Below are 12,229 nucleotides of genomic sequence, written 5' to 3'. Positions count from 1 at the left end.
GTGTATAAAATGGCAGCAGTGACACCTAACCTCAGAGGGCTGTGAGAACTCCCAGGATGGCTATGAGAGGGTTTTGGAGTGGAAGGACTGGTACAGATGGTGGTCCTGGTGACGACTGGGTGCTCCGTCCACACCACCACCTGAGCCACGTGACGGATGCCTGACTGCCCTATAGTTGACGCCACCTCTGAATTCAGCTCTGGCGGCTGGAGCACCCCTGTGATGGTGGATAAGATTTCATCCTGGGAGGGGGCAGTGAGCATCACTCTGGGTTTGCCCACAGAAGAGGCAGGTCACAGCGAGGGGGCAGAAGGTCCCGTCAAGCCCAGGGGCTCTGGAACCTGGCTACATGGTTCAGGTCCTGGCTCTGAGGGACCTTGGGCAACTTGTGTTTTTTTTTCAGCTTTATTGGGGTGTAATTGACAAACTTTGGCAAGTTGTTAACCTCTCTTTCAGTTTTCCTACCTGCAAAATGGGCAGGCAGCAGTGAAGATTACGTTGATATACACAGTGCTCTCAGAACAGTGGCCAGCCCAGAGGCGTACTATACATGCTTCAGGCATTCTGATGGTTACACATGGCCAGTAAGAGCCTAGGCCCACAGAAGATGTAAGAAAAGAGACCAAGATTTACCTGCTCTGTGTCACTTTCCTCGTACTTGCCCTGCTTCACCCTCACAACCATTTTGCAGGGTGTCCTGCGGGAGGTGAGGTCTCAGAGGTGACCTTCCCTACGTCACCCAGTGGGCAAGCAGCAGGGCTGAGAGTCAAGCCCAGGTTTCCCCCACACAAAGCCCTCCCAGAGCTCCCCCCACTCTGCCAACCTGCCTAGACTGAAGACCCATTTCTGGGCGATGAAAACCAGCATGTGTTGAGCACCTACTGCATGCTGGGTTCTTAGGCTGCCATGTCACCATCTCCCCACACAGGGTTCAGAGGCCAAACGCAGCACCATTTCGTCTCGCCCCTGCTCAAGATTGCAAGAGCTTGCCTGCTGAATTCCGCACAAGTTCCCACCCTGGCCTGCAGGACCCAGGCTGCTTCGCTCCCACTATGTTCCTCCACAACCTGCTCACCTGGGCCTGAAGGCCAGGGGTGGGGGTGGGGGGGTGGGTAGATGGGGTGGGGTGGGGGGTGTGGGCAGCCTGGCCTGGATTTCCTATGCCTGGCTCAAGAAATTAACACCCCTCCGCAGAGCTTTTAGGACAGGCAAGAACAATTATTTAGTAATGTTCTTGGGAGAGAAAACTTGAGGGTTTATTTTTGTTTTGTTTATATTTACCCCCATTGTTAGTTTTCTTATTAGCCCCACTTTGAAATAATTTATTCATGACCTTTCCTGCAACATCTTTCATTTTCCAGACACAATCACATCTTCTGGCAGGAATCCCTTCCCTTCCTGGGGTCCATAATTACTCCCGCTGAGGGGATTATTGGTGTTAATGACTAAGGGGAGATGCCTGGGAGGGGCCATGCTAGGTGGGGTCTTGAACTTGAGTGCAGGGGTAGCAGAAGGGGAGTGGGTTTTTCCTTTGTTCCAGACCTGCAGCCCTGGGCGGGTCAGTCTCCGGGCCTGGGCCCACTGCTCCCCCTAATGCCTCTCGGTGCACATACCTGGGCACTTCAGTATTCTCAACAACTCCTTCCAGCTCAGTTTTACATCAGCCCCAGGATACAGGGTGCAGGGTTTGCACCCCCATTTTGCAGAAGATCAAGTTAAGGCACAGAGAGGTGAAGTGACTTGGGCAAACTAAAACAGAGAGTTGGTGCAGAGCCCGGGTTGAATCCCAGGCTGACTCCTGCCTGGTCCTCTCCTTAGCACTGACCTCCTCTCTCAGAGCATCCGTCCTGAGGTGAGTGTGGCCTAGGAACCATAAGTCCTGGGTTCTAGGCCCAGCTCGATCACCTTAGACAAGACTTATAATCGCTCTGAACATCGGTTACCGCATCTGTGAGTTACAGCCTGCTTTCCTCAGAGGAGAGCTGAGGATGGACAAGCTCAATGTGGGATGGCTGAACCCCAAGTAAGGAGCGAGATGGAGGGTCCCAGCCTCCCCTCTGCTCAAAGACACAGGTCAGGAGGTCAGTAGGCTCCAGATGAGCAATGAGGTTGCGGGGTTGTCCCCTTCCTAGGAAAAGGCCTGCGAGAGCCTCAGAGCTGGCTATTTATCCGCTATCCACAGCCCTCTCCTCTGCAGGCATTCCGGTTTGTGACTGAGAGTGCAGGTTCTGGGTGCAGACTCAGCCATGGACTCCGCCACTTATCCACTAGGAAGGTTACTTTACCTCTCTGAGCCCTAGTTCCTCACCTGCAAAGCGGGCGTCCTAACAGCCCCGCACACAGGTGCTGCGAGGATTAAGTACAATAATGTGTGAAGAGCAGAGTGCCTAGCCCAGGGCCCGCCGCAGTTACTCAGGGCTCCAAACGTGTCCCCTTCCTCCAGACATTCCAGGGGGGCTCCTCTGACTCTCAGCCCCACCTTCGGGCCGTGGGGTGGCCAGGACTGGGAGCCGGCAGGGGCGGAAACACTGTCAACAGAGACTTGGACAGACAGGAAACGGGAAGTGTTTAAGGCACGGATGCTTCAGACCTGCCCCGGCAGCTTCTGCTGCTGCAGGGAGAGAGGTGCAGGCACCAGGCCTGAGGTCGAAGCCTCGGCTCCGGCTCTGCCCAGTAAGGAGGGCGCTGATCCCGACACGAGGAGCACTGCAGGGGGAGGTGTGACAAGGGGCACATTTAGTTTCTAGAACAGAAGAGTCAGCAGTTTCCCCTAATAAAGCCACAACTTCGGGGTCCCAGAGGGGGGAAGGCTGGACTCAGCCTGGTGACATAAAGCCAATTTTCCCTACTTTGCACTGTGGATTAATTGCCAACATGATTCAACCCTCCAGGGACCCTCCACCCCATCCCTTTCTGCCCTGGGGAAAATTGCTAGGTGTCTCTGCTCTGCGGACAGCAAACTCAGAGGTGGAGGCGAAGGTGGAAAAAGCATCTGACTGGGAGTTATGTCGCCCGCTTTCCGTTCCAGTTCTTCCGATGATTTGCTGTATGTCACACTCGCTCTCTGGACCCCAGTTTCCTCCTTTGTAAAATGAGAAGATGCTTGAGGGGAGGGCTGAGTATTCATCCAACTCTGTCATTATGAAGAAATATTCCCGTTTTGTGCTCACATCAACCCTGAAGGGCAGGGATTACTAACCTGTTTTATAGATGGGAAACTAGAGCTCAGAGAAGCTAAGCATATTGTCTAAGGTCACACAGCTATTGAGCAACAGACTTGGGATTCCACTCCTGGCGTGTCTGACCCCGGAGTCCATACCCTTTGCCTCCAGTATGATTCCACTCCTGGCGTGTCTGACCCCGGAGTCCATACCCTTTGCCTCCAGTATGACGTCTTTATACAACCACATAAGGAACTCCTCAACACCCATTTACTGCGCATTCCTACATGCCAGGCTTTGTTCTAAGCATTGTATCTGTTTTATCTAATTCAAAGCTAAGATTTGAGAAGCTTAAGTAACTGGGCCACGGCCACCCAGCAGGCAATGGCCGAGCTGGGATTTGAATACTGGGCCACGGCCACCCAGCAGGCAATGGCCGAGCTGGGATTTGAATACTGGAATCTGTGTGTGCGCGTGTGTGTGCATGTGTGTGCATGTGGGTGTGTGTGCGTGTGTGTGCATGTGGGTGTGTATGTGTGTGTGTGTGTCATTTCTACTGCTCTGCACTACCTAGGCTCCTCTGCTCACATGGGCATGGCAGCTAGAGGGTGAATTCCTCATCCCCAGCACAGCATCCAGGAAAATCTTTTACTATGATCATTAGGAAGCGACTCAGTGGTAGGGCTGCAGGGAAAAGGAAGTCGGTTTTCTGCTCGTAGGGCTAACAGTCTTCAGACTGAAGTTTGATGAGCAAAACAATTAGAACAGGAAATGCGCACACATTATATACATGTCACCTGGCTATAACTTTCAGTCCACAGTCTCTTCTGGCCCCGCAATTGTCCTTGATCCCTAGTTCCAGTTTAGAAGCCATACAAGAGGCAGACACGCACTTTGCCCAGCTTGAGGGGGTGGAGGTGGACTGAGGGAGGGCGACATCTTTAAAGGGCATCGGAAACCTTAGAGGAAAATTCAATCACTGCTCCACTGATCTGGATTTTCATAACTCTCACCCCCTCCCGCCTTCCCCAGCCAGAGCCGCTGAGGTCTGTGCATGACCTACCGACAGCACGAAGAAAGGGGAGAAAAATGTGGAACTGAGTTTGTTCATTTGGGTGATGGAGTGCCTGCTCCCCTCGCCAGCATGCAGGGTTCAATAACGGCAGACAGGGCTTCAAAAAATTGCAGCATAAATAGATGAGCCCTTTAAGGTAATAGAAATTCTGTCATCCAGGGGAGAAATATAGGCCCCGAATCCCATGGGAGGGGACACCGGGTCTGTCTCCCCCACCTCCCATGCTCTCATCCCCATTATAGCCAGAGCTGAAAGGGAGCATCTGTGCTGAGGAATGACCAGAGGCCCCTTATCTCTCGGCCACACAGGCTCCACGTGGGGAAGAGGAGGCTGGGAGGGGGTCTGGGAAATCAAGTCTTTGCAGCTCCGGCAGCGACCTCACAGGCTGTTCCCTCCAGGTGCCAAGGTGGCAGCCATTAGTCCTCGGGCAGCACAGGAGGCTTCCGCAGGCTGGCCGCCTAGGTGAGGCCTAATTAAGGAAAGATGGTCAGCGGAGGCGCATAGTGGGGCTGAGAAACTGACCTTCTCCCCTGTGGTGAGAAAGTCTGTTCTCAGCTCTGTGGCTGCTCTTGGGGACCTGGGAGCCCTTGGTGACCCTGCAGCTCCCAGCCAGGAGACAGTTTCAATTCTCACCCCATTTCTTAAAAAATAAAATTTATATATATATATATATATATATATATCAGAGAGGAAGAGAGAGATAGAAACATCAGTGATGAGAATCATTGATCAGCTACCTCCTGCACGTCCCCCACTGGGGATCAAGCCCATAACCCAGGCATGTGCCCTGACCTCCTGGTTCACAGATCAACGCTCAACCACTGAACCACGCTGGCCAGGCTCACCCTCATTTCTACCTGTACCCTCAAACAGGGTGCTTAGGACAGGGCCAGTCAGCCTCTTCAGATGGGGGAACCCTTGGGGTAAATAACAACGACACTAGCAGGGCAACGTTAACACTAATCCTATCTAATAAAGAGCAAATATGCTAATTAGACCAAACAGCAGAACTACCCTTCAGATGACCTTCCGGAGGAAGCTGGGGCTGCGAGGGCCAAGCCCCTTGCACGAATTTCGAGAATTGGGCCTCTAGTAATGATAATAATAGCTAACACTTGTTGAAATATTACCACTATGCCAGGCATTCTAAATATTTTATAGGCACTAATTAACTTAACTCAATAATCTAATGGACTTTATTAATATTCCCCTTTCTAAGAAAACAGAGGCGCAGAGAGGTAAAGCATCTTGCCTAAGGCCACACAGCTAATAAGCAGCAAAGCTGGTATGTGAAGGGAGGGAATCTTGCTCCAGAGTCTCTTCAAAACCACCACACAGTACTGCATATGGTAGAAGCTCACATCATGTACCCAGAGAACCCAGAGATGATGTTGGGGTCGCTGCCCCATCCCACTGCAGCTACCTGTTTATTTGAACTGCAGAGAAGCTAATGGGTAGACTCAAGCCCCAGCTCTGCTGTCAGGGCCTGCTGAGAAATGCAATAAATGTCCTTCTATAAAGGTCAGTTCTGGAAATTTCTGCTTTAAGGGCATTGCTCGTCCCAAGAATTTCATTCATTTCAAAAATAATATATTGAGCAAAATGTTCACATTGTACATGGAGGGGGCAGTAGGGGGCACAGGGTTGGAGGGAGACAGATTCTGAGTATAAACCATTTCCTGTGGGAAAGGAGGAGATGGAAGGGCTAATTCTGAAGAGAGGAGCGTTCAGGGAAGACTCCATGGAAGAGGTAGCCTTTGCTTAGCCTGAAAGGTGGAGGAGGATTTTCATAGACTGAGATAAGGAAATTGGGGGTGAGCATTCTAGGAAGAGCATGATGCTTGAGAAAAGGAACAGGTTGAAGCACCAAAGCAGACACTGCGTTTGGGGAAAAGTGAGTTTGGTGTGGGTAGCACAGGTTTGTGGCAGGACTTAGCAGGAGATGAGGTTAGGGTAAACTAGTTTTGAGGAAAGGTTACAAAGGACTGGGGTTTGAGCTTTACTTGGTGGATATTGAGAAGCTGTGAAGAGGGGTGATGTGACTCTAGTCTCCAAGTGGAAAGACAGCTTGACTAAGTGCCCTCGCCACAATTCAGCTACTCCCCAGTGGTCAGGAAGAAAGGTCCTCTCTTTCTGGATCATTCCTCACGTGGGCACTCCCACTACCCTTCTAACCCGAGCACCCTGACACCCTCACTCTTTCCCCCTGACTCCTGTTCACCGTGGTGTTCTGACCAGGTGTGGACCCTGGGGTCTAAACCTGCCAGAGCAACTTTGAAGCAGAGACCAGTGGAGCTGTCCAGGGTGCTGAAATAACGCCACTCCCAATTTTAATTACTTCCAGTTGAACGACTGGCTCCCCTACCATTGTTTCATTCCCATTTTACAGATGAGAAATAGAGGCCCCCAAAGTTAGCACAACCAGAGCTAGGAACTGAGCTTTTTGCCTTCCAGCCCTGGGTTCTTTTCCGCCACTTGAAAGCCCTAATATAACTCAGCATTGCATGCCCCAAGTGATTCCATTCATGTTGCCATGCTCATATGTAAAATGCCCAGTCTCTCCCACCTCTCTCTCTATGTCCCCTTCATCAATCATCGATAGGCATGTCCACCCCACAGTGCTGCTGAGACTGACCATGTAGGGTACTTGAGTAGATCTGCCTGAGTGTATGCTCATGGCTTTGCTCTAGTGGGAACCCGTGGATGTAGCTCATCCTCACACTCTCCTGGAAAAGGGTGCTGTGCTCCGAGGAAACAATGCTCCTTCACTACTCTCACAATTCACTAATAATTACTATAATTTTTACGGGTTGTCTACTGTGTTCCAGGCACTGAGACATTAACTTTCCATATGAAGCTTCTCATTCTATGGCCAAGACTCCTCTCTACAGAGGAGGAAATTCAGGCTTCAGCAGGATAAATGACTTGCCAGTAGGCAGGGTGTGGATTAGAGGGCCAGACTATGAACTCAGATTTGTGTGGTTCCGTAGTGACCTGTCACCTAACATATGATAGTTCAGTGGCTCTCACCACTACTGGCTTTGTGATCCTAGGCAAATGACTTATCCTGTTTGAATTTCTTTTTTTTTAAGTTATTTTGTTTAATATGTCAATATTATTTTTTTATTATTTTATTTTTTCCTTTTTTATTGCTTAAAGTATTACAAAGAGTATTACATATGTGTCCTTTTTTCCCCCCCGCCCTTGACAGCCTGTTTGAATTTCATTCTCATTTGCAAATTGAGGAATGTGAAAGTGCACCTCTGTAGGGCTCCTGAAAGGAATAGAAACGAAGCATGTAGCTAGGACTCCATCACTGTTTGCTGCTAATGTGAATATTATTTTTATTGGGCACAAGTTCCTTGATGGCTGGATGGGTGTCTGGTGAGACTTTCCATATCCCCAGCTAGGAAGGTAGGAAGGAAGGAGAAAGAGTGTGAGGGCCAGCACATCCAGAATGCCAGGTGGGACTTGTTTCTGCTCTATATTCCTGTGGCCTCAGTGGGTGGGGACCACCTCGCTGGAGCAGGCATGTCACTGGGTAGTTCTTCACTATTTCATCGGCACTCCTCACATTTATGTTGACCCTGAGACCATTGTCAGCCCTCAGAGACTGTGCTTTCATAGAGCTATGCTATCCCAATATCCTCCTTAACAAGCCCTTGGCAGGGAGAGGTCTGGTGGGATGGGATTGCTGAGGATGAGCCTTCCCATCCATTACCACATTGGCTACTCACATCCCAAAACAGGCAGGACTGATGTGCCTCCCATCTTACAGATGAGGAAACTGAGGCCCAGCAAGGTGAAGTGACAGGTCCAAGATTACTGAGCCTAGGATCAGGGTCGCCAAACACTCAGAAAAGGGCTATTATTTTAATTAGTCTCTAATTAATTGCTGATCCTAAAAATACCTTTTGTTGTTTTTTATTTTTAATTTTTTTGTTAATCCTCACCTGAGGATATTTTCCCATTGATTTTTAGAGAGAGTGGAAGGGAGGGGGAGAGACAGAGAGAGAGAAACATCAATGTGAGAGAGATACATTGATTGGTTGCTTCCTGCATGAGCCCTGACCAGGCCCAGGGATCGAGCCTGCAACCCAGGTATGTGCTCTTGACTGGAATCGAACCTGGGACCCTTCAGTCCTGGGGCCGATGCTCTAGCCACTGAGCAAAACTGGCCAGGGCCTAAAAATCTTTTAAGGAAAAAGGCAGGTACATACATTCACAAGCCAACCAGTAAATAAAGGCTTTGATAGTTATTATTAACTGTGGGACATTTTGGGTAGGGTTTCAGCCAAGTCTGCTCTGTTGATTATCACGACCCTCCATCCTCACCAGGCCGGCTCTTTGCAGGAAGCCCCATTCATTCAGAAGCTGGGGTGAGGGCAACAGTAATGAGTCCCCCCTTAGAGCCTGGTGCATGCAGGAATGAGTCACTAGATGAGAACAACTGACTCTTCTGTAATCACCTCCAGTGGCTCTTGTTCGATACCCGACAGGGCCCAGAAGAGCCTTCCCAGGTATAATGAGGCTGGGTGGGAGGAGATGGATGGAGATTTGCGGGGTCTCACCAGGGCAGCTTGGCTCACAATCTGTCTTAGCCCCGAGCCCCAGGCAGGGGGCACTAAACAGCTAGCTGATTTCTGTAAGTGCCATCCCCCCCCCCCTCCGCCAAGTTCAAGGGCAGGAAGTCATTTGCATCCCAGAGAGGAGGAAGAGGGACAATAGCCTGGCTTCAGACTGTTGGACCTCTGACCTGCAGGCAGTGGGCACACAGACACCAGCCTCTCTAGGCACCCCCAGGGTCCTATTTTCCCTTCCGAGGAGCAGTGACTAGGCAGGCAGCTGGAGGTAAAAGACCAGGGAACAGGGAGGTGGGACTCCCAGGAGACCCATAGATAATGTACACAATCGGACCATAAAAACCTCAATGACCCCCCCCCCCCCACACACACACATGCACACACACCTCCTTGCTCCTACTTTTACCTCATTTCCCCCAGAAGGGTGTGTCTCCTGACTTGGTCCATGGAGTCTGCATAATAGACCCTCTTAGAAGTCAGACAGTTTATCTCCCTCTATAAACTCGTCATTTACAGATGGTAGAACTGGGACCATGAGAGGGGAAGCCACGTGCCCAAAGCCATAGAACTACCCCAGTAGTCAAGATGCCTGCCTCACTAGCAGGCTGGTGTGGTCAGTTCACTTCAGCTTCAGTCACCTGAGCTATGTGAGATTTTAATCCCAAACAACTTTCTCACCCAAACCCCAAACCTAGGCACTGCATTTTTCTATGGAAGTTATGGACAAAGCTCACATCAATCAAGGTAAATTAGAGACAAAACCTGCAGGAGAAACAGACTTGTTTCTTTTGAAGATGCCACTGGAGCTAATTCTCACCCAGCTTATCTGCACTGGGGAGGAGGAAGAGGGAGCGGAACTGAGTTTTGTTCTATAGACCAGGGGCAACCAGCCCACAAGACATGTCACCAGGCAAACCCACTCTCCTACAGTGCTAAGGGCTTCCTGTAGGATCTCCACCTTGGCAGCACACTGGCTTCAACCAGACCACACCCAGACCAAATACATCCGCATCTAGGGGCGGGGGTGGGGTGGTAGGGGTGGGGGTGGTGCTGAAAAGCTCCCCAGGTGATTCCAGTGGACAACTCCACTTGAGCACCATCCCCTTCCTACAAAACCGAGGCCACTGATCAGCAGCACTGGTATCACCTGGGAGCATGAGAAATGCAGAACCCTAGGCCCCTCCCCAGATCTATGGGATCAGAACCTGCCCTTTAACAGATCCCACTGGGGATTTCTAAGGTCACTGAATTCTAAGAAGTGCTGAGGCAAGACACTTGACATCTCTACACCTGACAGCAACTTTGCGAGGCAGGTGTTCCATTCCACAGGCGAGGAAACTGATCCTGAGAGAGGTTGACTTGCTGGCCCAAGGTCACCCAGTTGGTGAGTAGGACAGCCTGGATGTGGCCATGGTTCCAAAGGCCATACTTCCTACTGCACAGACCACTTCCTACAGCACAATTAAAAAATATGGCCATGGGGGGGGGGGCTGAGTTTTGGGCTCATGAGACCCGCTAAGCAATTTCCACCTTTGAACAGGTTTGATTCCCTGGAATCAAATCTCATAAGCACCAGCATAATTCATGAGGAAATACAAATAGTAAACAAACATGTGGGGAAAAGGTTCACGATCCCTAGTAATCAAAGAAATGCAAATTAGAGCAACATTTGAAAATGAGGAGCCATTTTCTAACTATGTAATTAGAAAAAAAAAGAATGTTAGCAAAGTTGTTTTGAAATAGGTACATTCATATGCAGCTGGTGGCAGTATAGATTTCTATAACCCTTGAGGAAAGTAATATGGTAACATCCATCAAGAGCCATAAATAATTATGCCCACTGACCCTGGGAATTCACCCTAAGGAAATCATTCAATAGGAGGGAAAAAGCTGTGTGTAGGGAGATGCTCCTTGCAACAGTTGCTGGGAACGCTGAGAACAACTCTATGCATTGGGGCTGAGTTAACTGGGGTGCATCAGCTCCTGTGGTGCTACGTAGCCATGTAGAAGGATCATTAAGAAGCCCAGCAGCAAATGTTGGTGAAAGAAAGCAGATGGCAAACTGCTCATGTGCACTGTGATTATTATGATGTGAAAATACAGATGTTCCTTGACTTACAATGGGGTGACGTCCCGACAAACACATGGTAAGTTGAGAATATTGTAAGTCAAAAGTGCATTTAATACACATAACCTACGGGACATCATAGCTTAACCTGGCCCACCTTGCACGTGCTCCGAACACTTACATTGGCCTACACGTGGGCAAAATCACCTCACTGCTGCTGCCGGGCCTCAGGAGGGAGCACTGTAGAGCATCTCACTAGCCCGGGTCAAGATCAAAATTCAAAGTATGGTTTCTACTGAATGTGTATGGCTTTCACACCGCTGTAAGGTCAAAACGTTGTAAGTCAAACCACCGTAAGTTGGGGACCGTCTGTATTGTGTGGACATGGACAGGGGAGAGCTGGGCACAAAGAAGACAACTGGTGTTTCAGGGTGAGGGGACAATGGACAGAACCCCTCCTATTACTTTCGCAACGACACGCCCCAGCAGAACCGGCCCTCTGAAAACAGCCCTGAGGGCTCTCCAGTCACAGGCTCTGTGTCTGAGGGGGACACGGAGACACCCGGATTCCTTATCCCTGGGCACAGGGCCACACTCCCCGATTCCACCCCAAGGCAGGAGGAGCTGGCCCCTCTTCTCCGGAGTGAGGGTGGGGGGTACAGAGCCATGGGAGACCCCTCCCATCTTACCATGAAGCCTGGGGCACAGGTGCAGCTCCCAGTGATGCTGTGGCAGTCGGCGCCATTCTGACAGGCGCAAGGCAGCTGGCAGCCGTCGCCATAGTAGCCAGCGGGGCAGGACTCGTTGCAGTGGTGGCCAGACCAGCCGGGCTGGCAGGTGCACGCTCCAGTTACTGGGTGGCAGCTGAGCACATGAGAGAGGATGAGAGGACGGTCTGGTCAGGGATGCAGGCATGTCCCACCCCCTGGTCTGCCCCCGGGTAGCAGGATCAAAGGGTTTCTGAGGCTAAAGTGTATAATGTCTCATTTACTTGTCAGAAGACCCCAAGGTCATGTGGCCTTATTATCCCCAAGACACTGAGGCTCATGGTGGTTATATAATTTGCCTGAAGTCACATAGCAAGGAACTGACAAAATCAGGATTCGAATGCAGGTCTCTGGACCCCCAGACAAGTGCTCTTTATAGTATAAATACACAGAGACCAAAGCAGAAGGCAGCCTCTTCAGACCCTTCCCTTAAGGACTATGGAGTCCAGACCTTCACCAACTCTGCACCCAAGACTGATGTCTGGGGTGGGGCAGGCACAGGAGGGTTTCTGTGAAACCCAGGGGCGCGTTGCAGGTACTCAGTGAACGTTTGTTGAGTTAAATGACACCTCAGG

General features: G+C 50.5%; 1 protein-coding gene across 1 annotated transcript in view; it reads right to left on the bottom strand.

Moving 5' to 3' along the window:
- MEGF11 (multiple EGF like domains 11) overlaps nucleotides 1-12,229 on the bottom strand; it is a 246,887-nt gene that overhangs the window by 43,998 nt on the left and 190,660 nt on the right. Inside the window, 1 exon segment of the mRNA XM_023757800.1 lies at nucleotides 11,577-11,751. Within this exon segment, the coding sequence (XP_023613568.1) occupies nucleotides 11,577-11,751 (175 nt within the window).

Source organism: Myotis lucifugus, unplaced genomic scaffold, assembly GCF_000147115.1.
Source record: "Myotis lucifugus unplaced genomic scaffold, Myoluc2.0 scaffold_115, whole genome shotgun sequence".
NCBI lineage: Eukaryota > Metazoa > Chordata > Mammalia > Chiroptera > Vespertilionidae > Myotis > Myotis lucifugus.
Note: the sequence above shows the minus strand (reverse complement) of the source record. Positions and strands in the feature narration are given on the sequence as shown.